We start from the raw sequence: 27,155 nt of genomic DNA, 5'->3' as shown, positions 1-27,155 counted from the left end.
CTGTAGACAGAAAATATTTATATAAGTACATCTATAAAATTTTATTTTAACCAATGCTGCAGTGCAGCTAGAAACTAGATATCAACTGAAATAAGCAACTATGTACAAAGCAAAGCATAAGACATCGTTCAATAGCCATGTGGCATTTCATAAGTAGTAAAAAAATATCTCATCTAGAAAGACAGTAGTCATAATCAGGTGTGTAGACAAACTATTTCTTGTCATTCCATTAGGCATTTCAGTAAATATCAGAAAGTACGATATGTTTCCAAGTAATGAGCGTGTCGTATTTGCGATGCTTTCTACAAAGGAATGTCAGAAGCGAGGTTAATGGCCTCTTTTTTCCTCCACCTAATGGCTTTTTCTCCAGGCGGCTGGCCCAGCTGGGCGCCACAACGCATTACATCAAGGTCACTTAGCTTTCTTACCGAAATATTTACGACAGCAGTTTCCGCTACAGTGAGTCTCATATAAAAAATTTTACAGGTCGAAAATATGCGTTACAAATGTGTAGAAACAAAATCCTATAAATATAACAGTGTCCAAAAATTTTCGCCGACGTTGTGATACATTCACGCATTTACACACATTTCATAACTCTTAAAGTAAGATTCTTGGTTTCCAACAACCTTTTTCACAAACCAGAGTCCCTAACCACTACTCATTATTCCTTACCTTATTACACATATACATATTCGTCGACACTTCTTCAATATTTCATCATAACAAATACGTAGCATAATCAAATTCCTCATATAGCATCAGCTTATTGATCATAAACATATGTCAGTAGCATAATACACATCGTCGTCGTAAAAATAACATCATAACACCTCAGTCAAATCTCAAAATCGTCGTAGCTTTCTGCAATAATTTCAAAACCTAAAAAAAATTATCTGCTCATTTCAATAGTGTCATCTACCTCAAACATACTTTAAAAATCATGATCCCATACCAAATACATGATTCAAAGCTCTCATAGTATCACAATGGCTCCGAAAAAATATGAACAGTTCACAAAGTACAGACAAAATACAATTTCATATGTATGAAATTATCCAACTGTGTAATTGCGTAAACATGTGTCACTGATGTAGTAAAAAAAACGTTTATCTCTCAGTTAATGATCAGATAGCTGTGTAATTTGTGTGTCAGAGAAATATGGTACTGATGTGTAAAGTTGTATAAGCAAATACCATATTAGCTAGGGCTCCTTGTGCTTGCCAAACACATGGTACACAAAGTAAGCGTGTACCCCCCTGAGGATTAATGTAATTATACCCTCAGGTGTTACAGATTACAGCAATGGAATGAAATGTATTGCAGAAAACTTTCTTTGTAATTCAAAAATCTTTAAAAATAAATGTTTTAAGTACAAAATTAATCACTCAAATACATGTCCTGTGGCGCTAAATGTGCGTCTTGTTGTAAGATAATTCTGTGGAAGTGTCGTAGTTATCGTCCTCCGAAAGCTAAGTTCTGCAGAAGTCGATGTACTTACCACATGATAAGCAAAAGTGAAATGCTTTGCGTATAGATATCTTAGTTATTACGCTTATGGCCGTGATGAAGAAAGTACTGTGCTGTAATGTATTGTTGTGCTACAGAAAAGGCTGTCTCATTGTAGCTATACCACAAAAGCTACTACTAAAACATGTTTTACTTTCCAGAATAATACAGAAAAACTGTGCAGATATAAAACAGAAACAGCGCAAAAGCAATAATATAAATTGTGTCACTCATTAGTAGCGTCGTGATATAATCGTGTAGCTGTCACATAAACTAACCACTGTGTCATCTGGTATCTCACAGAAAGCACTTTAAATCCGGAATGTATTTTCAGGTAAACCAAAATGTTTCATTAAAATCTCACTAGCAGTACTAGTATATGTTCTAAGTATGTAAGCCTGAAACGTCCCCTTAGAAAAATTATACAAGACTGTGCTTAAACTGACACACAATATTTTTAGCGCAACGCAATCTGACTTTCAATAATCTCTACAAGAGAATGGCCCTGACTAACATTAACCTGTACTTTTCACAAATCACTTACCTCACAAAAATCTTGGTTACTCCCACTACTGCAATACAGCGAGCGCCACTACTGCCAGCTAAATAAAAGATTCAAACTACTGAATGCACTAACTACTGATAGGGATAGTTAGCAAATGAAAGATATTAATAGAGAACAAACAATGTATTTACCTTGATATCATCATATATATATAAAGCAGTTCATGAGAAATTTCAAAACTCCGCCATCTCTCTCCCCACATCCACCACTGCTGGCGGCTCACCTCCAACTGCGCAACGCTACGCGCTGTTCACAGCCAGCTGCCTAACACTACAATGTCGAGTATTACAACAATGCAAAGCAGCCACAGACTGCACACAGCACAGCCAGTGATTTTCATACAGAGGTGGCGTTACCAATAAAAAAACCTAAACAGCCTACTTACATAGCCCCCATGCTCCCCACAAAAAATTTTACAAATTGTGTTGGACAGTGGCCAATACAGATTTGAAGAAATTTTTCATAATTACAATAACAAAGATATCAAATGCACACACTTATTGATACAATGTTGGTCAAAAGCTAAAATTTTCTCACAGTCCATAAAGACAGTCCTGATCATTTATCACATTGCAGTGTTTTTCTCAAAGTCTGAGCATTAAAACAAAATGCACACGGAAGTAGTGGATTTCCATGCAGTGTTGAAGAAGTATCGTTGTCCTTCCAACGGAAAGACAGTGCTGACTCTCGACATGCAGACAGGTCATGGGCCACAACAGAGCAAACCCACAGCAGAGTCAGTCGAAGTTTTGAAGAGTATTGGTGGGTAGGTCATCACAGAGCAGACCCACTGTAGTCCTGGTAGAGATTACGGTATTGGTGGGCCACCAAAGATGCAGACCCACTGCAGTCCTTGTAGAAATAATGGTATTGATGGATCATCAAATATGTAGACCCACTGTAGTCCTTGTAGAAATAATGGTATTGTTGGGTCATCAAAGATGCAGACCCACTGTAGTCCTTGTAGAAACGGCATCGGTGGGCCACCAGAGGCGCAGACCCACTGCAGTCCTTGTAGAAATAATGGTATTGGTGGATCATCAGTAGACCCACTGTAGTCCTTGTAGAGATAATGGTACTGGTGGGTCATCAAAGATGCAGACCCACTGTAGTCCTTGTAGAGATGGCCAGCAGCCATCTGTTGTTACTGTGCAGGTGCACAATCACCATTGAAGAGTCTTGCGGATAATATAGCAAGTCCATAACCACCACTTGTGCACTCACAACTTTTTTTAATTGTCCTTAGAACCAGCAATGCTGTTATCCAGTCCCTTGCTGAATTATTAACACACATGCAAACGCTAACAGTCCCTACTTCTCACATATTGTCCATATACTATGACCAACAGATATGTGTGCAGTGAAATGTAACTTACAAGTTAATAATATGATGAACTGGTGTCAATTACAATTTTATAACAGAAGAATACAATTACAAAGGTACAAAATACATCATTAAAGAACATAACAATACAGATAACATTTGTAGTACTAGGGGCTTTACAAAAGAATAGAAATAAACATATACATCAGTGTCACAGGAATTATGACATAAGTAAATACATAAAGATCAGAATAAATTTTGAAACATCAACTTCACACATGAGCATTAAAACAAAACAGAATAAATAATGTCTAAACATCTTTACAAAGAAAATAGCATATTATTAATGGCAATTATATTTGAGGATAACAGTATTCCTCACCATAGTGAATGTAGCTTAGTATTAGAAGAGAAAAAAATTCTATGAAACAGTACACAGAGACAGGAAGAAAACAAATACACATGGGTACACAAACACATAGTGGGAAAACACAAGGAAAGGACAGGGTTTCTTTTACTGCAGTATTTGGCAAACAAAACTTTCTTTACTTCTCGGAGATCTCCCTTCGTTCCTCATTATTTCCAAAAAGTCCTATCAATACCTGCTTTCTCTACTCTGTTCATATTTCTTTCAAAATAATTACGGATCATTGTACAATATTCATTTTGGCCCAAAACGTTTTCATATACCTTCAATGCATTTCTTTCCATTCATCACAACTAGTTACTTATATAGTCTACCCCCTCTTAAGCTAACTTAAATCTACTGAGCTCAGATGCTAAACTAAGGGACGAGGCAATGCAGTAGCACAAAACAATTAACACAAACAGCAATGACCAAAAATACAAATGGCGAAGCAAGCAACATAAATTACAACTAACATAAGGCAATGAGCAGCAAACAAGAAAAATAAATCTGGCTTAGCAGAGTAACACAAATTAAAATTCAGTAGCACTATGCCTGGCAAACAGCAGCAGCAAAAAAAAACTTATCTCTAAACATGACATAGCTCAAGCTGAAAAAATATTACACTAAAAATGGCGATGTCTAATACCTATGTCACATCTTAACACTAGAGTGATGCATCACGATAACTTACTCTACCAAAAAATTACCAAGTAGTTGAAAAGAAAATTATGTATGCAGTTCCTGTTACTAGTCCCTTCTTATTGTTCTTTCCATTCCAAGAGCTCCTTTTTCGAAGAATGTGGATCATAAAGTAATTATTTAATAGATCTGTTGACAGAAAGTGTTCACATTAGCAAATGCATTTTATTTTATTTTATGAAACCAATGCAGCAAGACAGCTGGAAACCAGATATCAAATGAAATAAGCAATTACGCAAACCAAAGCATAAAAATATCATTCAATAGTCATGTGACATTTCATAAGTTAGTAGAAATTCTCTCAACTCTCGTAGAAAGACACTTGTCCTAATCAGGTGTGCAGTTGTAAGAATGTTTCCAAGTTATTATTAGCGTGTCGTATTTACGATGCTGTCTACAAAGGAATGTCAATAGCAAGGATAATGGCCTCCCTTTTTTTTCTACCACCTAATGGCTTTTTCTCAAGGCGGCTGGCACACCTGGCCGCTCACAACGAATTACGTCACGGTCACTTACCTTTCATACCGAAATATTTACGACAGCAGTTTTCGCTACAGTGACAGTCTCATATAAAAAATTCACAGGTCGAAAATTTGCGTTACAAATGTGTAGAAACAAAATCCTATAAATATAACAGTGTCCAAAAATTTTTCGCCGGCATTGTGATACATTCACGCATTTACACACATTTCCTACCTCTTAAAGTACGATTCTTGGTTTCCAACATCCTTTTTCACAAGTCAGTGTCCCTAACCGCTACTCATTACTCCTTACCTTATTACACATATATATATTCGTCGACGCTTCTTTAATATTTCATTATATGAAATATGTAGCATATTCAAATTCCTCATATAGCATCAGCTTCTTGACCATAAACATACCTCAGCAGCATAATACACATCGTCGTCGTAAAAATAACATCATAACACCTCAGTCAACTCTCAAAATCGTCGTAGCTTCCTCCAATAGTTTCAAAACCTAAAAAAATTCTCTGCTCATTTCAATAGTGTCATCAACCTCAAACGTACTTTAAAAATCATGATCCCATACCAAATACATCATTCAAAGCTCTCATAGTACCACAATGGCTCCGAAAAAATATGAACAGTTCACGAAGTACAGACAAAATACAATTTCATAAGTGTGAAATTATTCAACTGTGTAATTACGTAAACATCTGTCACTAATATAGTAAAAAAATGTTTGTTTCTCTCAGGTAAATAATCAGATAGCTGTGTAATTTGTGTGTTGGAGAAATATGGTACCAATGTGTAAAGTTGTATAAGCAAATACCACATTAGCTAGGGTTCCTTGTGCTTGCCAAACACATGGTACACAAAGTAAGCGTGTACCCCCCTGAGGATAAATGAATAATACCCTCAGGTGTTACAGATTACAGCAATGGAATGAAATGTATCACGAAATACCTTTGTATCATTGTACTTCAAACATCTTTAAAAATAAATGTTTAAAGTACAAAATTAATCACTCAAATACGTGTACTGTAGCGCTAAACTGTGCGTCATGTTGTAAGATAACCTCTGTGGAAGTCTCGTAGTTATCGTCCTCCGAAAGCTAAGGCCTGCAGAAGTCAATGTACTTACCTCATGATAAACAAAAGTGAAATGCTTTGTGTATAGATATCGTAGGTATTACGCTTATTGTTGTGATGATAAAGTACTGTACTGTAACGTATTGTTGTGCCATGAAAAAGGCTGTCTCATTGTTGCTATACCACAAAAGTCACTACTAAAACATATTTTACTTTCCAGAAGAATTCAGAAAGCTGTGCAGATATAAAACAGATACACCGCAAAAGCAACATTGTAAATTGTCACTCATTAGTAGCGTCGTGATAAAAATCGTGTAGCTGTCACATAAACTAACCTCTGTGTCATCTGGTATCTCACAGAAAGTACTTTAAATCCAGAATGTATTTTCAAGTAAACCAAAATGTTGCATTAAAATCTCATTAGCAGTACCAGTATATGTTCTAAGTATGTGAGCCTTATAGTCGTTACGTAATCGTGCAACAAACAAGCAAGAGTGCACACACACAATAACACTGTGTCGTCTGTTCACAATAACAATGCATTCGTAATTTCTGTTTAAATAAGTTCTCTTGGTTCTTGACTGGATATTTAACTTCAAACATTGTTGCATGTTAACAGTTTCTTAAGTCTGACAAAGCATACTAGAAATGTGAAGTGAAAAGTTTTATGGCAAAGACAAAGTTAAAAAGCAGATTATCTTTCAATAAACGGTTTTACATGTGAAATGTGCTGCAATCCTTTACTGTTCCTAGTACTCAGAGTGTCAACTTCAAAGCAATTATCATGTTGTATACATCGGCAAAGAATGCTAAAATTTTTCTCAAGGCTAGCGTCTTATGTTATTTTTCTCGGAGCCAGCGGGCGCACGCGGCTGCCTGCTGTGCGAGTCATTGTCTGTCTCTTTGTTGGCGCGCGTCGTTATTGGGATTTGGAGACCTAACTTCTACAAATTCACCTCCTCGAGAGGGCCCTGCTCTGTTTGAATCACGCCAGTTCTGATGCAATTCAGGTCTGTCGTTACGATCATATCGTCTGTCGTCATGTCGGTAGATGCCATAGTTTCTTTCTTGTCGGTCATGTGGTGGAGAATTTCTCCCTGAATCGTAACTGCGCGCTGGACCGTTGCGTCTACAGTTATTCTGTCTCCCGTAATAATTGTTTTGGTACCAATATTGTCTGTTTCTATAGTTATCTCTGTCATATTCATTACTACGGAAATGCGATCTTTCTCTCTAACTATTATTCTGCCAACGGTTGTCATAAGGGTGGTGTCTGTTTTGGTCACGATTTGTGTTGTGAGAGTAGCCTTGTCGTGTCCATTTATTATTTCTGTCGTCACGAAACTGTGACGTATGTGACCTGTAGTGATTGTTTTCCTGTTGTCGCATCCGGTGACTGTCTGTGTCAATTTCTAATTCTTGTAGGAGTCCCTGAAAAGCTTCAATGTCGTCTTTGCAACGTCCTGCCAAAATAATATTTCTTAAATGTTCAGGCAATTTCATTAAGCAAATGCGGATGAGTTCTGAGGGGCTGTATGGGTTTGAAAGATATTGATTCTTATGCAACATGTCTTCAAAATATTTCATAATACTGGAAAATTCAGATTGTTCGAAACGTTTCATCACTATGATGCTATGTTTTACTCGGTCTTGTGTGGCTTGAGACCAATATGCTGAGAGGAAGGCATGATAAAAATCTCCTTCACTGTGACAATCGTGAATGACCGATCGCATTCTTACAGCTGGTTCATTCTCCAAGTAGCCACACATAAATTCTAACCTGTGCTCCAATGACCAGTTGGGGGGAAAACAATGAGAGAATTGATGGAGCCACGCTTGTGGATGAATGTCGTTGGCAGAATTCTTAAATGTTTTGAATTTACGTGTAGTAATGAACAGCTTATAGTCAAAGTCATCATGTCGGCGAGTCGCATATCGGTCATTGTTACGTCGTTTCGGCGGTTCCACTTCTAAATTCGGTGCACCTTGCCAATTTCTTTCATAATTTCCGAAATGGGCTGTGTTATTATTTTGTGGCTGTTCCGTATTTCTATGTCCCTCTTCCCGTATTGGGGCGCGAGTGTCCTCTGAAATACGTAATTCTTGTATTACCTGTGTCAGCTGATCTTGTACTTCGCGGATTTCTCTTTTGTACTGTGTATTGATTTGATTTTGATTTTGTTTGAATTTTCTAATTTCTTCATACTCTTCAGTGTCAGTGAAGGCTACAGGTATTGTGTCATTCAGATCATCATCTACCTTTGTAGATAACTTAGTAAACTGATCTGAAAGTTCGGCTACTTTATCCGATAGTGTACTTATTTCCTCAGTGTGTTTTTCTGAACCAAGTTTCAGAGTATCTACTGTGTCCTTTAAGTTTCCCTGAGTTTTTGCAAGTTGCGTAACCGAATCGGTAGATGCAACTGAGTCAAATTTAGCTTGCAAGGTCTCATGATTTTCATGAACAGTAGTTTGCAGTTCTTTTATGGCTGCTTCGTGATTCTGTTGTGCATTTTCATGCCGCGAAAAAATTGGTTGGAAATGCTCACAAATTTGTGTTTTTACGTCATTACAGACTTTTTGACATTTCGATTCAATGTGATGTAACTCATTAATTAAATCCTCACGTGTTTGTTCAAGAGTTTGCTCCAATGAGTCTAACTTTTGAAGATTTTGTTCCATTGTGTCTAACTTTTTAAGATTTTGTTCCACTGTGTCTAGCTGTTGCTGTGTTTGTCTCTGGTGTTGTTCCATTGTGTCTAACTTTTTAAGATTTTGTTCCACTGTGTCTAGCTGTTGCTGTGTTTGTCTCTGATTTTGTTTCATTTGTTGCATTAATTGCAATAATAATGTATTAGTGTCTGGAATCTGTTCCTCTATGCTTTTCGGCAGTGCATTTGCACCGGCAACATTCACATTTTGACAAGCAGAAATTGTGTCTTGACTTATTTGAGAAAACGGTGAGGACTCAAAACCTGAATCTACAGTATTTGCAAAATTGTGTCCTGTCATTCCCGATTCCTGAGGCGAGCTGTTGCCGACCGATCGATCGATAACGCTTCCCTCTTCACTAATTGTTTCACTGTCCACGCCATTGTTTGCCACCCGCTCCATTTCCCTAAGCACAGTTACCAAATTACTACTTTGAATATTAGTTAATTCATTACACGGTGGCGCTAACACACTGCTTTCGTCTTCGCTGTCATTTCTCAATTTACTTTGGAGCCTAGTGTTACGTTTTTCACACGCCATTATTGTCACAATATTTCACATGACAACACAGAAAAACACAATTTGAAGAGCAAAAATAGGGGAACACATTAACATAGCACTGAAAATAATATCTAGTTAATTGCAGCTGCGAAATACATGGTGCAAATCTACATGCGTGCCACACCTGTTTTACTGTACAACAATGAAAGACTGCAACTACAAAGGAGATTCTCTCTACAATTACGCGCTAGCAATAAACAAAAGCTACACTAATTACACAAACTACAAGAAAAAATCAGAAGATTCCAGTGAGGTATCCTAGGCTAAGGGTCGACATATGAAACGTCCCCTTAGAAAAATTATACAAGACTGTGCTTAAACTGATACACAATATTTTTAGCGCAACGCAATCTGACTTTCAATAATCTCTACAAGAGAATGGCCCTGACTAACATTAACCTGTACTTTTCACAAATCACTTACCTCACAAAAATCTTGGTTACTCCCACTACTGCAATACAGCGAGCGCCACTACTGCCAGCTAAATAAAAGATTCAAACTATGGAAGGCACTAACTACTGATAGGGATAGTTAGCAAATGAAAGATATTAATAGAGAACAAACAATGTATTTACCTTGATATCATCATATATATATAAAGCAGTTCATGACAAATTTCAAAACTCCGCCATCTCTCTCCCCACATCCACCACTGCTGGCGGCTCACCTCCAACTGCGCAACGCTACGCGCTGTTCACAGCCAGCTGCCTAACACTACAATGTCGAGTATTACAACAATGCAAAGCAGCCACAGACTGCACACAGCACAGCCAGTGATTTTCATACAGAGGTGGCGTTACCAATAAAAAAACCTAAACAGCCTACTTACAAGCCTTATAGTCGTTACGTAATCGTGCAACTAACAAGCAACAATGTACACACACAATAACACTGTGACGTCTGTTCACTATAACAATGCATTCGTAATTTCTGTTTAAGTAAGTTCTCTTGGTTCTTGATTGGATATTTAACTTCAAACATTGTTGCATGGTAACAGTTTCTAAGTCTGAAAATGCATACTAGAAATGTGAAGTGAAAAATTTTATGGCAAAGACAAAGTTAAAAATCAGATTATCTTTCAATAAACGGTTTTACATGTGAAATGTGGTGCAATCCTTTACTCTTCCTAGCACGCAGAGTTTCAACTTCAACGCAATTATCATGTGGTATACGTCGGATTCTGTAAGGTCCATTGTAAACTAGAAAGAATTTGTGACTCAAGTGTTTCTTCTTATGTGACAATGAATGAGCTTTAATGAGAACTTTCTGACCAATGTATAATTTCTTTGCATTTGCATTACCGTGTAGTTTTCTCCTTTTGTCTGCTGCAAATTTTATATTTTTAATAGCCAAATCAATTATGTCCTTGTGTCGAAGTTTACGTGTATTCGGGAAAGGTACAAGCTCTCTGATTCTGTTCGGTGGTTCTTCATTCTTCAGTACAAGAATGGGTGGTAAAGCAGTGGAATCATGAGGCATTTCATTCAGCACATTTTGAAATAAGTGTAAATATCTGTCCCAATGCTGATGCTTTCTGTGACAATAAAGTCTGCAAAGCTTATTGATTTCTTTCATAATCCTTTCAGACGGGTTGCAATATGGTGAGTACAATGAAATAAAAACAGGTTTGATTTTATGATTCCGAAGCATGCGTGACCAAACAGCAGATCTGAATTGCGGTCCGTTATCTGAAATGACTTTACTAACGTGTCCAACTTCATGTAAGAAATTTTTAATAAAGGCGTTGGATACAGACCGTCCAGTGGCTTTACGTAACGGAGTGAAAGAAACAAATTTTGAAGTAAGTTCACCAGCGACTAGAACGTACGAAAATCCATTCGATGTTCTGACAAGGGGTCCCAAGAGATCAACAGAAACAACGGAGCACGATGTGAGATAGTGGATGGTTTCGCCTTTTGACAAAGTTTACAAATAGACAAGACTCTTCGAATTCTCTTTTCCATATTGTTAAAATAACAAATCGTCCGAAGAATATGATAACATTTTCTGGACCAAAATGTGCATAGCTGAAATGAATGTACCAAATGAGCTTATTAACAAAATCATCAGGAATGCAAAGTACCCATAGCTTGTCATCAACAGTGCAGCGTTTGAAGAGTATGTTGTTTCTAACCAGGTAATAATGCCGAATCTGAGTGTGCGGCTTTTCATGCCATTTACTTTTGATGTCTTTCCAAATCGGATCTTTATCTTGTTCATGAGCAATGTCCTTTAAAGATGTGGTGATGAAGTTTTCAAAGGCGACTTTCTGAATGTAAAGAATACTGAAATTTTTCTCGAGGTTGCTTTCTCTGTTACTTTTCTCAAGCCCAGCTGGTGCGCGTGACAGTGCGTCCGCAACAATGTCCTCCTTGCCGGGAATGTAGACTATTGTGAAGTGGAATTCTTGCAGAAACAATGCCCAACGTTTTAACCTGTCATGATTTAATTTTGAAGACATAAGAAATTGTAATGCACGATGATCACTGTATACTTTTACGTGCTTACCAGAAAGAAAGAAACGGAATTTGTTAAATGCCCAAACGATAGCTAAAGCTTCTAATTCAGTAACGGAATAATTTTTTTCAGATTTTGTTAGCACTCGGCTAGCAAAAGCAATGGTTTTCTGAACAGTAGTGTCATTTTCTGTGGCTTCCTGAAATAAATGGGCACCAAGACCGACTTTAGAAGAATCCGTGCTAAGGCAGAAATCTTGTGACAGATCTGGATGAGCTAGTATTGGCGTGTTAAGTAGCGATTCTTTCAAAGAACTGAATTCCAACTGTGCTTGTTCGTCCCAGTTCCAAATAGTATTTTTCCCAGTGAGAGAACAAAGTTTTGGTGTAACAAGAATTTGCATATTCAGAAAACGACGGTAAAAATTTACGAGACCTAGAAAACTTCGGACTTGTTTTTTTGTGGATGGAACTGGAATAGCTCTGATTGCTTCTAACTTTTCAGGATCCGGCTGAATGCCTTCAGAAGAAATAATACGTCCCAAAAACCTTACCTTTGACCTACCGAATTCAGACTTTTCCAAGTTAACTGTAATTCCAGATTCTGCAAAAATACGTAACAAACTGTTGAGGATGCGATTATGTTGTTCCCATGAGGCTTCTGCTATTAGAATATCGTCCACATATAAGGTGATGTGACGTTTTAAGAACTCAGGTAAAATGGAATTTAGCCCGCGAATGAATGCTGCCGAAGAAATGTTCAAACCAAAAGGAAGTTTCCGAAACTGATAACAAACGCCGAAACAAAGGAAAGCTGTGTATTTTCTACATTCTGGATGAAGTTCGATCTGATAAAAGCTGGATCTGAGATCAATGGAAGACAACACTTTTACACCATTAAAATTTTGAAGAAGTTCTTCCAACGTTTGCGGCCTGTCTGTTTCAGGAATAATGATAGTATTGATTTGTCTCGAATCTAAGACAAGCCTGATCGATCCATTTTTCTTCTCAACAACATGTAATGGATTGTTGTATGAGCTTACTGCAGGCTCAATAATGCCCTCGTCAAGCATAGATTGAATTTCTGTTCTAACACGGTCCCTATAATGCGCCGGAATTACGTATGGTCTAACACAAAATTTAGTATGCTCACGAACACGAAATTGGTATTGAAATCGCTTGATTGTTCCTGTTTTGTGAGTAAAAACTGTGGAATGTGCTTGTAAAATCTCAAAAAGGTCCTGCCTATCAGTGTCATTACAATTCTCAATTGTTTGAATTTTATTCTGAATTAACTCATTAGTTTCAAATATGCCGTCGATATCATCCCTGTCAGTACTTGCAGAGTGATTGTTAGTGTCTAGTTCCGTAGAAAATTCCGAACTGTCGTCTAACAGAAGGTAAAGCCGATTAATTTCCTCGTCATGGTTTGAGAGCCAATCTTCAAATTTGAAAGCTATTGACTTACCTTCTTTCTCTAAACTTATTTCAGCACCGTGAAAGTTTAAGATTGCTTTGTATTCATTCAAAAAGTCTACTCCCAATATAATTTCCGTCGACAATAACGGAACAATAAGAAAGCTCATAGAGAAGCTGTGGCTTTGACAAAAGAATTCTAAATTGGTTTGTTGGCGTACATCTACGCTTTTTCCAAAGATTGCACCTTGTAATTTAATCTTACGTAACGGAAGTGTGGGGCAATCGTTCGATTTGTTGCATTTTCTAAAAGCTGTTTCACTAATTACTGAAATGGGACTCCCAGAGTCAAGTACTGCCGTAAATTTTACGTCATTTACAGTAATGTGAATCACAGGATATGCAATGTTGTTATGTTTTACGTCGTGTTCCTGGAGTAAGGTGTCCCTAATGTCTTCCATTTTTACGTAATTACTAGCTACGGCAGCTGCGTCGTTAAGTTTGTGGCTGCCAGCGGTATGAGTCATTGCCTATTGTCTCTTTGTTCGCGCGTCGTTATTGGGGTTTGGAGACCTAACTTCTACAAATTCACCTTGTCGAGAGGGCCCTGCTCTGTTTGAATCCCGCCAGTTCTGATGCAATTCAGGTCTGTCGTTACGATCATATCGTCTGTCGTCATGTCGGTAGATTCCATAGTTACTTTCTTGTCGGTCACGTGGTGGAGAACTTCTCCCTGAATCGTAACTGCGCGCTGGTCCGTTGCGTCTAAAGTTATACTGTCTCCCTTGATAATATTTATTTTGGTTCCCATATTGTCTGTTTCTCTGATTGTCTCTGTGATAGTCATTACCGCGGAGAGGTGATCTTTCCCTGTAATTATTACTATTCTGCCAACGGTTGTCATACGGGTGGTGTCTGTTTTGGTCACGATTTGTGTTGTGAGAATAGCCTTGTCGCGTCCAATTATTATTTCTTTCATCGCGGAATTGCGACGGATGTGATCTGTAATTGTTGTGTTCCTGTTTTCGCGTTCCGCAATTGTCAGTGTCAATTTCTAATTCTTGTAAGAGTCCTTGAAAAGCTTCAATGTCGTCTTTGCAACGTCCTGCCAAAATAATGTGTCGTAAATGTTTAGGTAATTTGATTAAGCAAATGCGGATGAGTTCTGAGGGGCTGTATGGGTTTGACAGGTACTGATTCTTGTGCAACATGTCTTCAAAATATTTCACAAGACTGGAGAATTCAGATTGTTCGAAATGTTTCCTCATTATAATGCTATGTTTTACTCGGTCTTGTGTAGCTTGAGACCAATATGCTGAGAGGAAGGCATGATAAAATTCTCCTTCACTGTGACAATCGTGAATGACCGATCGCATTCTTACAGCTGGTTCATTCTCCAAGTAGCCACACATAAATTCTAACCTGTACTCCAATGACCAGTTGGGAGGAAAACAATGAGAGAATTGATGGAGCCATGCTTGTGGATGAATGTCGTTGCTAGAATTCTTAAATGTTTTGAATTTACGTGTAGTAATGAACAGCTTATAGTCAAAATCACCATGTCGGCGTGTCGCATGTCGGTCATTGTTACGTCGTTTCGGTGGTTCCATCTCAAAATTCGGTGTGCCTTGCCAATTTCTTTCGTAATTTCCGAAGTGTCCTATGTTATTATTTTGTGGTTGTTCCGTATTTCTAAGTCCCTCTTCCCGTGTTGGAGCACGAGTGTCCTCTGAAATATGAAATTTTTGTATTACTTGTGCCAACTGATCTTGTACTTCCCGGATTTCTCTTTTGTATTTCGTATTAATTTGATTCTGATTTTGTTTGAATTTCTTAATTTGTTCATACTCTTCTGTGTCAGTGATGGCTACAGGTCTTGTGTCATTCAGATCATCATCTACCTTTGTAGATAAGTTAGTAAACTGAACTGAAAGTTCGGCTACTTTCTCCGATAGTGTACTTATTTCCTCAGTGTGTTTTTCTGAACCAAGTTTCAGAGTATCTACTGTGTCCTTTAAGTTTTCCTGAGTTTTTGCAAGTTGTGTAACCGAATCGGTAGATGCAACTGAGTCAATTTTAGCTTGCAAGATCTCATGATTTTCATGAACAATAGTTTGCAGTTCTTTTATGGCTGCTTCGTGATTCTGTAATGGATTTTCATGCCGCGAAAAAATAGGTTGGAAATGCTCACAAATTTGTGTTTTTACGTCATTACAGACTTTTTGACATTTCGATTCAATGTTATGTAACTCAGTAGTTAAAACTTCACGTGTTTGTTCAAGAGTTTGTTCCAATGAGTCTAACTTTTGAAGCTGTTGCTGTGTTTGTCTCCGATTTTGTTCCATCGTGTCTAATATTTGAAGCTTTTGCTGTGTTTGTCTCTGATTTTGTTCCATTGTGTCTAACTTTTGAAGCTTTTGCTGTGTTTGTCTCTGATTTTGTTCCATTGTGTCTAACTTTTGAAGATTTTGTCCCATTTGTTTCTGATTTTGTTCAAGCGTTGTGTCTAACTTTTGTAGCCTTTGTCCCATTTGTTGCATTAACTGTAATAACAATGCACTGGTGTCTGAAACATGTTCCTCAGTGCTTTTCGGCAGTGAATTTGCACTGGCAACATTGACATTTTGACAAGCAGAAAATGTGTCTTGACTTATTTGAGAAAACGGTGAGGACCCAAAACCTGAATCTGCAGTATTTGCAAGATTGTGTCCTGTCATTCCCGATTCCTGAGGCAAGCTGTTGCCGACCGATCGATCGATAATTCTTCCCTGTTCACTAATTGTTTCACTGTCTACGCCATTGTTTGCCGCCCGCTCCATTTCCCTATGCACTATTACCAAATTACTACTTTGAATGTCTGTTACTTCATTACACAGTGGTGCTGATAAGCTACGCTCGTCGTCACTATTATTTCTCAGTTTACTTTGGAGCCTAGTGTTACGTTTTTCACACGCCATTATTGTCACAATATTTCACATGATAACACAGAAAAGCACAATTTGAAAAGCAAAATAACAAAACACATTAACACAGCATTGAAAATAATATCTAGTTAATAGCAAGCGCAGCTGCGAAATACTTGGTGCAAATCTACATGCATGCCACAACTGTTTTACTGTACAACAATGAAAAACTACAATTACAAAGGAAATTCTCTCTATAATTACGCGCTAGCAATAGACAAAGGCTGCACTAATTGCACAAACTACAAGAAAAAATCAGAAGATTCCAGCTGAGATATCCTCGGCTAAGGGTCGACATATGAAACGTCCCCTTGGAACAATTATACAAGACTGTGCTTAAACTGATACACAATATTTTTGGCGCAACGCAATCTGACTTTCAAAAATCCCTACAAAAGAATGGTCCTGACTAACATTAACCTATACCTTTCACAAATCACTTACCTCACAAAAATCTTGGTTACTCCCACTACTGCAATACAGCGAGCGCCACTACTGCCAGCTAAATAAGAGATTCAAACTACTGAAGGCACTAACTACTGATAGGCTTAGTTAGCAAATGAAAGATTTTGATAGAGAACAAACAATGTATTTACCTTACTAGTGTTCAAAGGTCATAATATATACAGCAGTTCATGACAACCAGTGTTACAAATTTCAGAACTCCGCCATCTCTCTCCCCACATCCACCACTGCTGGCGGCTCACCTCCAACTGCGCAACGCTACACGCTGTTCACATCCAGCTGCCGCTGCCCAACACTACAATGGCAGACAACAATGCAAACTAGCCACAGACTGCACACAACACAGCCAGTGATTTTCATACAGAGCGCTACGTAACGTTGCCAGTAAGAAAACATAAACAGCCTACTTACAAAATACATACATACAAGGCACGAAAATTTCTTCACTCGATTGGCAACATATTCAAAAGTACTTGATTATTTATCACAGCAGGGAGCGAGATCCAGCTGACGCTCATGGGCTCGAGAGTCTTTTGTAGAAACCTAACAGGCAACTCTCTCTACACCGTCAGCAAGAGCTAGACTGAGGTGGTGTGAGACATCACATGCATAAGAAATTTCCTGGCAGATTAAAACTGTGTGCCGGACCGAGACTCGAACTTGGTTAGCTCAGTTGGTAGAGCACTTTCCCGCGTAAGGCAATGGTCCCGAGTTCGAGTCTCGGCCCGGCACAGAGTTTTAATCTGCTAAGAAGTTTCATATCAGCGCACACTCCGCTGTAGAGTGAATGTTTCATTCTAATCACGTGCATAGTTTGTCATCTCTCTGTGAACGTGCTAACGGTCTGATACCTTACTGAATTGAAATTGCAAGCAATAATTCGAACACTTATTAAGATTTCATCAGTAACTGAAATGATTAAATTTATGCCATTACCTATATCATGATGACTGCCATTCACTCAGTCACAGTTAATGCCATTACCCCAATCATGGTGACTGTCATTGCCTCAATCATGGTGACTATCAGTTAATCTGATCATGATGTCCATCATTACACGATAGCAGATGTTCATAAATACTCATTCCCTGAAGTCAGTCGACATCAGCGAACCAGAATTATACGACTCATCATTCAGTATGTTCTGAACAAATAATAGAGATGCTTGGCACAACATTCTGTCACATTATAAGCACCACACGTGGGAATTAAATGAAAAATCACATACTCTGATACATCGCGAAACTGCACTATAAATCTACATTAACGAATTTTAAAGTGGTTAAGACATGTTGATAAACTCTCTATTGTTTTGTGAAACTTCCATCAATAAATACCAAGCAAACAGATAGAAAAAATGTCTTACGAATATGAATAACAACGTACCTGTAGACTATTAGAATAATATTATCATCAAGAAACTCAAACACTGCAGTCTAATGTTCGATAATCTAGTGAATAATACGCACATTCTGACTATGTTCCTAACAGTCTATCTAGCAGGTTCTATGTTGCTGATAATCTGTATCTGCTCACATTAGAATTTCCACCATTTAAAATTTTGGCTCGCTTACCTGTCCACGACATCAGAAGCTCTTCCATAGTCAGTTATGTAAACAACAAACAAGTCGAAATTAGTGTTGATCATCGGTATATTGTAGGCCTACCTGATTTAGCTGCCAACGTTTTACAAATCTAATGGGCCTCCGACATTTTAGTATTCTTGCATATTTCTTTCCCAGTAGTTATACACAAATATTTATCCACATAAGCAACAAACAATATACTGCACTGTTGTTGGCTGTTTCATTTTAATGGAAATTTTTGCTGCCACGGCCGTCTCGGATTATTAATTATACAACTGGCTAAAAAACTTTTCCACCAGCGTAATTATGCATTTTTTAAAAAATATCTCGCGATCCTGATGATTCAAGGTCATTGGCAAAGTCATTGAACCTAGCTTTTAAGCAACCCACACTAACATCTGCACTTGTCAAGGTCAACCAGCCACCATCTTGTATTGTGATGTCAGTGGTATCCCATAGTTCAAGGTAACATTTAAGTGCAAAATATTGCAGAAGCTCCTTAGTAGTAGCCCTACAAATTAAAATGATAAATGATCCCTTACATGTTCGATCCGTTGATGAAGACCACATGGACTAATGGATGAAACTTCGGTTTAAAGTTTTATAAAGCAGTGCGAGGTTAAACCCACAAGAATTTTATGGAAATTGACTCCAGCATGGAAGCCTAACACTTACACCAGATCTAGATCTCTACTGATTCTTTCTTCAGTTTAATATCAGTCGATGGTAGTTTTTTTAGCACAATAATAATAAACGTAATATCAGAGTCACAGAGACTTCTCTCGTCTGATGCACCTCATTAGAAGTTATCCTTTAGCAAAATACAGTCATTAAGGAGCGCCGGCGAGTTGTAACGGGACATTCTCTGATGACAAATGAGGATGAGATCGTGCCATTAATATCTTCATTTGAAACGGTGCATCAGTCACGAAGACACGTTTCCAATTTTTCACAGTGTTTCTCTTTTTTTATGTTCCACTGCGAAGGGGAACATTCTCCTAGGATCATTTAAATACCGTTATAGAGCAATTACGAATGAAGGAGTCTTACTTAACGTTTATTCTAGTTAAATAAAAACCGTCCATGAGCACACAGGACGAAATATTATGGTACTACCCACTACACATATTTTATCAAGGGGCTTTACCCCCATTACTGTGGGTAGCAGTACTGTAATGTCGATTTAACTGAAAGACAAGTTGCAATTATCTTCTTCTGTTTGTTTTCCAGTGTGCTGGACAACTATTATGATGAAAAGTACTGTGGAAGTTGCTATCCCAAAAGAAGCGATGTCTGATGGGTGGACAAGCGTGAAGGATGGGCCTGCAGAAGACCGCACACCAGCTGCAGGTGAGTGTACCGCGGGTGTCGAGGCGCACCTCGGCGGCTGCTGCTTTCACATGGCAGCGGCAGGGGCGCGCAGCACACACGCCTCCTACATGTAAATATCACATTCGTTCGTAAATTGATGTGGGCAGTTTTCTGTAGTCCTTCTCAGTTGCTAACGAAGGAAGGACTGAATCTGATACAAGACAAATGTCGGCGCCTACTGTACTAAAATGCATCCATAGAGGTGCTGTTCCTAATCTATATAAATGAACTGGGTGACAATCTGAGCAGTTCTCTTAGGTTGTTCGCAGATGATGCTGTAATTTACCGTCTAGTAAGGTCATCCAAAGACCAGTATCAGTTGCAAAGCGATTTAGAAAAGATTGCTGTATGGCGTGGCAGGTGGCAGTTGACGCTAACTAACGAAAAGTGTGAGGTGATCCACATGAGTTCCAAAAGAAATCCGTTGGAATTCGATTACTCGATAAATAGTACAATTCTCAAGGCTGTCAATTCAACTAAGTACCTGGGTGTTAAAATTACGAACAACTTCAGTTGGAAAGACCACATAGATAATATTGTGGGGAAGGCGAGCCAAAGGTTGCGTTTCATTGGCAGGACACTTAGAAGATGCGACAAGTCCACTAAAGAGACAGCTTACACTACACTCGTTCGTCCTCTGTTAGAATATTGCTGCGCGGTGTGGGATCCTTACCAGGTGGGATTGACGGAGGACATCGAAAGGGTGCAAAAAAGGGCAGCTCGTTTTGTATTATCACGTAATAGGGGAGAGAGTGTGGCAGATATGATACGCGAGTTGGGATGGAAGTCATTAAAGCAAAGACGTTTTTCGTCGGGGCGAGATCTATTTACGAAATTTCAGTCACCAACTTTCTCTTCCGAATGCGAAAATATTTTGTTGAGCCCAACCTACATAGGTAGGAATGATCATCAAAATAAAATAAGAGAAATCAGAGCTCGAACAGAAAGGTTTAGGTGTTCGTTTTTCCCGCGCACTGTTCGGGAGTGGAATGGTAGAGAGATAGTATGATTATGGTTCGATGAACCCTCTGCCAAGCACTTAAATGTGAATTGCAGAGTAATCATGTAGATTTAGATGTGCTGTATGTGACTGCTGAGGTCACAAAGAATATTTGTTGTTGCGAAACAAACAGAGGAATATTAATCTCTAAGAGGAAGTAGCATTTCGAGTAGCACAAAACTGACTCATCTGCAAGGAACGTTTGAAACCATGAGATAAGAGACCGAGGAATCATTGCCATTTTATCGGCAGATAAAAAATTCTCGGGTTCGAGTCCTGGTCAGTTACAAATTTTCATGTGTCACAAATAGGTAGAGCTTCCTTGCCTAACGCAGCTACACCAAATTACTCGCATTCAGCGAATTTATTTCGATCTAATTTTCAACGAGTGTCACTCATCGATGTCTCCCCATCCAGACATTTAGTAAATGTTTTGAGATTATTTTCATTTTCGTTAGAAAACCCCAGCTGTTTAATTTTTTCGGTAAACGTGCGAAATTTGTCCAGTTCAATTTGCCACTTCACTTGTTCTGGTGCGGGCTGTTATGCAGAAAATTACTAATGTCGTTTGTTAGGGACACGCGCTGATGACCCAAAACATTATGGCCACCTGCTTAAAAGCACGTTGGCCTTCTTTTAGAATGCTGTATAGCAGTGATTCTGCATGGCATGGATTCGACAGGTCCTTCATACGTTTCCGGGCAAATATAGTATCAGATACCTACCAAAAAGACATTCAGTCCCGCTGTTAGCAGCCCGCATCTCGTGGTCGTGCGGTAGCGTTCTCGCTTCCCACGCCCGGGTTCCCGGGTTCGATTCCCGGCGGGGTCAGGGATTTTCTCTGCCTCGTGATGGCTGGGTGTTGTGTGCTGTCCTTAGGTTAGTTAGGTTTAAGTAGTTCTAAGTTCTAGGGGACTTATGACCACAGCAGTTGAGTCCCATAGTGCTCAGAGCCATTTGAACCACCGCTGTTAGCAGTGGTCATAATGGTTTGGTTCATAAATGTATAACAATTACAATTTGTCGGACCGTCATCAGGGACGGTCTTGTTCACTGTTCTCATAGGCATGCTGCTGCAAACAGGAGGCTCAGGTCACACTGTGATAAAAAGCTCTGATAAATCTTATGTAATATACACTCCTGGAAATGGAAAAAAGAACACATTGACACCGGTGTGTCAGACCCACCATACTTGCTCCGGACACTGCGAGAGGGCTGTACAAGCAATGATCACACGCACGGCACAGCGGACACACCAGGAACCGCGGTGTTGGCCGTCGAATGGCGCTAGCTGCGCAGCATTTGTGCACCGCCGCCGTCAGTGTCAGCCAGTTTGCCGTGGCATACGGAGCTCCATCGCAGTCTTTAACACTGGTAGCATGCCGCGACAGCGTGGACGTGAACCGTATGTGCAGTTGACGGACTTTGAGCGAGGGCGTATAGTGGGCATGCGGGAGGCCGGGTGGACGTACCGCCGAATTGCTCAACACGTGGGGCGTGAGGTCTCCACAGTACATCGATGTTGTCGCCAGTGGTCGGCGGAAGGTGCACGTGCCCGTCGACCTGGGACCGGACCGCAGCGACGCACGGATGCACGCCAAGACCGTAGGATCCTACGCAGTGCCGTAGGGGACCGCACCGCCACTTCCCAGCAAATTAGGGACACTGTTGCTCCTGGGGTATCGGCGAGGACCATTCGCAACCGTCTCCATGAAGCTGGGCTACGGTCCCGCACACCGTTAGGCCGTCTTCCGCTCACGCCCCAACATCGTGCAGCCCGCCTCCAGTGGTGTCGCGACGGGCGTGAATGGAGGGACGAATGGAGACGTGTCGTCTTCAGCGATGAGAGTCGCTTCTGCCTTGGTACCAATGATGGTCGTATGCGTGTTTGGCGCCGTGCAGGTGAGCGCCACAATCAGGACTGCGTACGACCGAGGCACACAGGGCCAACACCCGGCATCATGGTGTGGGGAGCGATCTCCTACACTGGCCGTACACCACTGGTGATCGTCGAGGGGACACTGAATAGTGCACGGTACATCCAAACCGTCATCGAACCCATCGTTCTACCATTCCTAGACCGGCAAGGGAACTTGCTGTTCCAACAGGACAATGCACGTCCGCATGTATCCCGTGCCACCCAACGTGCTCTAGAAGGTGCAAGTCAACTACCCTGGCCAGCAAGATCTCCGGATCTGTCCCCCATTGAGCATGTTTGGGACTGGATGAAGCGTCGTCTCACGCGGTCTGCACGTCCAGCACGAACGCTGGTCCAACTGAGGCGCCAGGTGGAAATGGCATGGCAAGCCGTTTCACAGGACTACATCCAGCATCTCTACGATCGTCTCCATGGGAGAATAGCAGCCTGCATTGCTGCGAAAGGTGGATATACACTGTACTAGTGCCGACATTGTGCATGGTCTGTTGCCTGTGTCTATGTGCCTGTGGTTCTGTCAGTGTGATCATGTGATGTATCTGACCCCAGGAATGTGTCAATAAAGTTTCCCCTTCCTGGGACAATGAATTCACGGTGTTCTTATTTCAATTTCCAGGAGTGTATTTTGAGGTAAATAGCATTTACAGGTCGCGAGAAATGCAACAACTAACACTATCTAGTTTGCAAGGCTGCCTCCAGAAGTTTTGATGTAATGACAATGCCAGATAATTTTGACACACATTAGAAGCACGTCCGAATGTCTAGAAAATCTTCTAATCTTCACTATGATCTACCTATGCTCAGTGAAAATGGTGTCACCATCAAGCGAGCCAGAAGTTCCAAAAAACTGATTTCTCTGAAAACGATAACGATAATTTTACTCGCTATAGATAATTAAAATGATCTCTAAATAATAATTTTATTCAAAGCAACACTCAGAGGATATTATCATCCTGTCAAGCTTCTTGGATTAAAGTAGACACAGATATTAACATTTAACATTTACAAACAGCAATAGGCAAACCAGATAAAACCTAGGATCAGGTTTATACCAGTTGGAATGTTTCTTATCACCTGATAAAAGAAATACATGAACCACCTGACATGAAATAAGAGATGAAAATCATTAGAATGAACAGTCACAACAAAAAAACTCTTGACATTAAAGGAAAACTTTCAAATACAAAGATCCATTGCAATGAACAAGAAAGAAATTAATGACCAAGTCAATGTAAGCAATAACTCAATGATTATGTTAGCCACCAAAACAGTAAGAAACAGCTCTATCTCTCTCTCTCTCTCTCTCTCTCTCTCTCTCTCTCTCTCCCTCCGTCTGTCTGGTACGCACACACACACACACACACACACACACACACACACGAAAAAATATGGAACTACACTTAGACACCACAACGCAAATGAAACTGCGCAGAACAAACTTAAAAGCAAAAGAAATGAAGCTAGCAAAGCGGTGAGAAGTGTATATTGAGCTGTTTCTCTATTTACTAGACCTAATTCCAAGAATAGAGTCTTCATTAAAGAAAATGTAATTGCTGTTGAATTAAGTAAACTTAATATTGTTTTTGACACACTCGTAGCTGTGGAAATGGCTTCATACCTCTAAGAAGAATCTTATAAATTTTCATTATGTCTAACTGAAAAAAACTATTAGCAAAAAACGTGAAAATGGTGTTGTTCAAATGCAGATAGCATACTATATCACGTACTACCTAAAATATGTATTTGTGATGTTATATATGTTAAATGTTGTATACGTTATGTATGTAAAGTATGTATTTATGATGTTACTGAAAGTGATAAATTTAGATCGTTTGACGCTTTGGGTTATTCCAAAAATAAAAGTGACAATAAAACAAAAAAACGGGTTCACTGAAAACAAATTATCTGCTGAGATTATTAAACACTTCATTGAACTCAGAGGTAAAGTTAACGCAGCCTCGACTGAAAAAAAGAAACTTAATTAAGCAGAGCGAATGGTGTTCAACAACCTTCGACTAAAAAATCAAACATTGATGACTATCAAGAATGTGCATTAATTAATACTGATAAAGTTAGAGTTCGTCATATAGTTCTGTCAAAGCAATGTTTAGTTTCCACTATAAAACAATGTGTATTAGCATTATCAATAAGGCAATTTGTGTATTGGACTCTGGGTGGAGTAAGAACCTTATCTTGGCGTCGTTTTCGACCACAAGAAGAGAAAACTCTGACAAGGACAGAGAAAGCCAGTTATTACACTGTTGGCCATTAAAATTTCAGGTTCAGGAAAAATAGCAAGTAACGAAATATAGAATATAGCAGAATGAACACGTCATTAAATTTGTGAGTGATACGGGTTATACAGGGGACGAAGTTCTGTTCACAAGCTGCTACTTCTGGCAGTAACAGTGGCTGGGCAACGAGTCGACCTGAGCTTGGATGACAGATATGAGGACGTCATTCCATGTCGCTTCAACTCTGTTTCAGAGTGAAATAATCGCAGTGACTAACGAGCGTGCCAGTGATCTATGATTAGGCTTTTTCAGTGGGTGAGAGATCTAGAGAATGTGCTGGCCACAGAATTGTCGAACTCCCTCTGTATGAAGGTAGTTCAGGACAGCACAGGAAACATGCGCTCTTACGCTGTCGTGTTGAAAGATAACGCCACAGAGACCTCGAACACAGGGCACAGCCATTCACCTTAACGTGTCAAAAATGCAAGGGCTATATACTGGCTATGCGAAACAGAGGTCATTTTATAGACTCATCACCGGCGCCTCATACCATCACGCCAGGTGCACCTCCCATATGACACTGACGAATGCTACGAGGGCAATGTCTGTTCTCCCTGGAGTCTGCACACACAAGCGGGACTCGTCTGAAGAGAGAACTTGGTGCCACTCCTCTGTCCTTTGTTGTCGGTGGCTGTACCACGGTCTTCGCGCCTCTCTCACCAGCCGAGTCAAGGGCAGCCTCAGCACTGGTCGCTGTACTGCTAATCTGTGGTGCTCTTGGCAGCGTGGCACTGTTTACGTGAATACTTGTCTTGATACAAGCAAGTCCATTCCTGAGTCGAGGTACGAGATGTGGCTGCGCGCTCCTGCACGTCCGAGCGAATACTTATGTCTGTTCTTTCACGCGATAGATGCGTGGAGCCGTTGATATCTTGCATGGCGTTGAGGCTGGCCCTTCGGAACCCATCGATTCCATATTCGAATGACAGTCGCGGGATTCCGACAGGCATGCAACAGTACGCCAGAACGATGAACCACAGCGTCGTTAAGGCACGATCCTGCTATTGTCAAATTCCGAAACGTGCTGGTAGTAGTTACCTATTCTCACACCATCTTCTCACAAATAATCAATATTCAAATGCGATGCCTGAATGAGAAACCAGCTGTCTACGTCATACACTACTGGCCATTAAAATTGCTACACCAAGAAGAAATGCAGATGATGAACGGGTGGTCATTGAACAAATATATTATACTACAACTGACATGTGATTACATTTTTACGCAATTTGGGTGCTTGGATCCTGAGAAATCAGAACCCAGAACAACCACCTCTGGCCGTAATAACGACCTTGATACACCTGGGCATTGAGTCAAACAGACCTTGGATGGTGTGTACAGGTACAGCTGCCCATGCTGCTTCAACACGATACCACAGTTCATCAAGAGTAGTGACTGGCGTATTGTGACGAGCCAGTTGCTCGGCCACCATTGACCAGACGTTTTCAGTTGGTGAGAGATCTGGAGAATGTGCTGGCCAGGGCAGCAGTCCAACATTTTCTGTATCCAGAAAGGCCCGTACATGCTGGCGTGCATTATCCTGCTGAAATGTAGGGTTTCGCAGGGATCGAATGAAGGGTAGAGCCACGGGTCGTAACACGTCTGAAATGTAACGTCCACTGTTCAAAGTGCCGTCATCCGAAAAAATGACGTTTTGCCATTCGTGCATCGAGGTTCGTCGTTGAGTACACCATCGCAGGAGCTCCTGTCTGTGATGCAGCGTCAAGGGTAACCGCAGCCATGGTCTCCGAGCTGATAGTCCATGCTGCTGCAAAAGTCGTCAAACTGTTCGTGCAGATGGTTGTTGTCTTGCAAACGTCCCTATCTGTTGACTCAGGGATCGAGAGGTGGCTGCACGAACCGTTACAGCCATGCGGATAAGATACCTGTCATCACGACTGCTAGTGATACGAGGCCGTTGGGATCCAGCACGGCCTTCCGTATTACCCTCCTGAACCCACCGATTCCATATTGTGCTAACAGTCATTGGATCTCGACCAACGCGAGCAGCAATGTCACAATACGATAAACCGCAATCGCGATAGGCTACAATCCGACCTTTATCAAAGTCGGAAACGTGATGGTACGCATTTCTCCTCCTTACACGAGGCATCACAACAACGTTTCACTAGACAACCCGGTCAACTGCTGTTTGTGTATGAGAAATTGGTTGGAAACTTTCCTCATGTCAGCACGTTGTAGGTGTCGCCACCGGCGCCAACCTCGTGTGAAAACTCTGAAAAGCTAATCATTTGCATATCACAGCATCTCCTTCGTGTCGGTTAAATTTCGCGTCTGTAGCACGTCATCTTCGTGGTGTAGTAATTTTAATGG

The 27,155-nt window shown here is 40.2% G+C and overlaps 1 protein-coding gene across 2 annotated transcripts in view; it reads left to right on the top strand.

Annotated features, from left to right (window-relative positions):
- Positions 1-27,155, top strand: part of LOC126250926 (proton-coupled folate transporter-like) — a 111,747-nt gene that overhangs the window by 27,084 nt on the left and 57,508 nt on the right. For both annotated transcript variants that reach the window (XM_049951599.1, XM_049951598.1), the window contains exon 2: positions 19,451-19,570. In XM_049951599.1, coding sequence (XP_049807556.1) covers positions 19,468-19,570 — 103 coding nt within the window. In that variant the 5' untranslated portion in view covers positions 19,451-19,467. The remainder of the gene's footprint in view (positions 1-19,450; positions 19,571-27,155) is intronic.

This window comes from Schistocerca nitens, chromosome 1, assembly GCF_023898315.1.
Source record: "Schistocerca nitens isolate TAMUIC-IGC-003100 chromosome 1, iqSchNite1.1, whole genome shotgun sequence".
NCBI classification, from domain to species: Eukaryota; Metazoa; Arthropoda; class Insecta; order Orthoptera; family Acrididae; genus Schistocerca; species Schistocerca nitens.
This window is presented reverse-complemented; position numbering and strand designations above follow the sequence as displayed.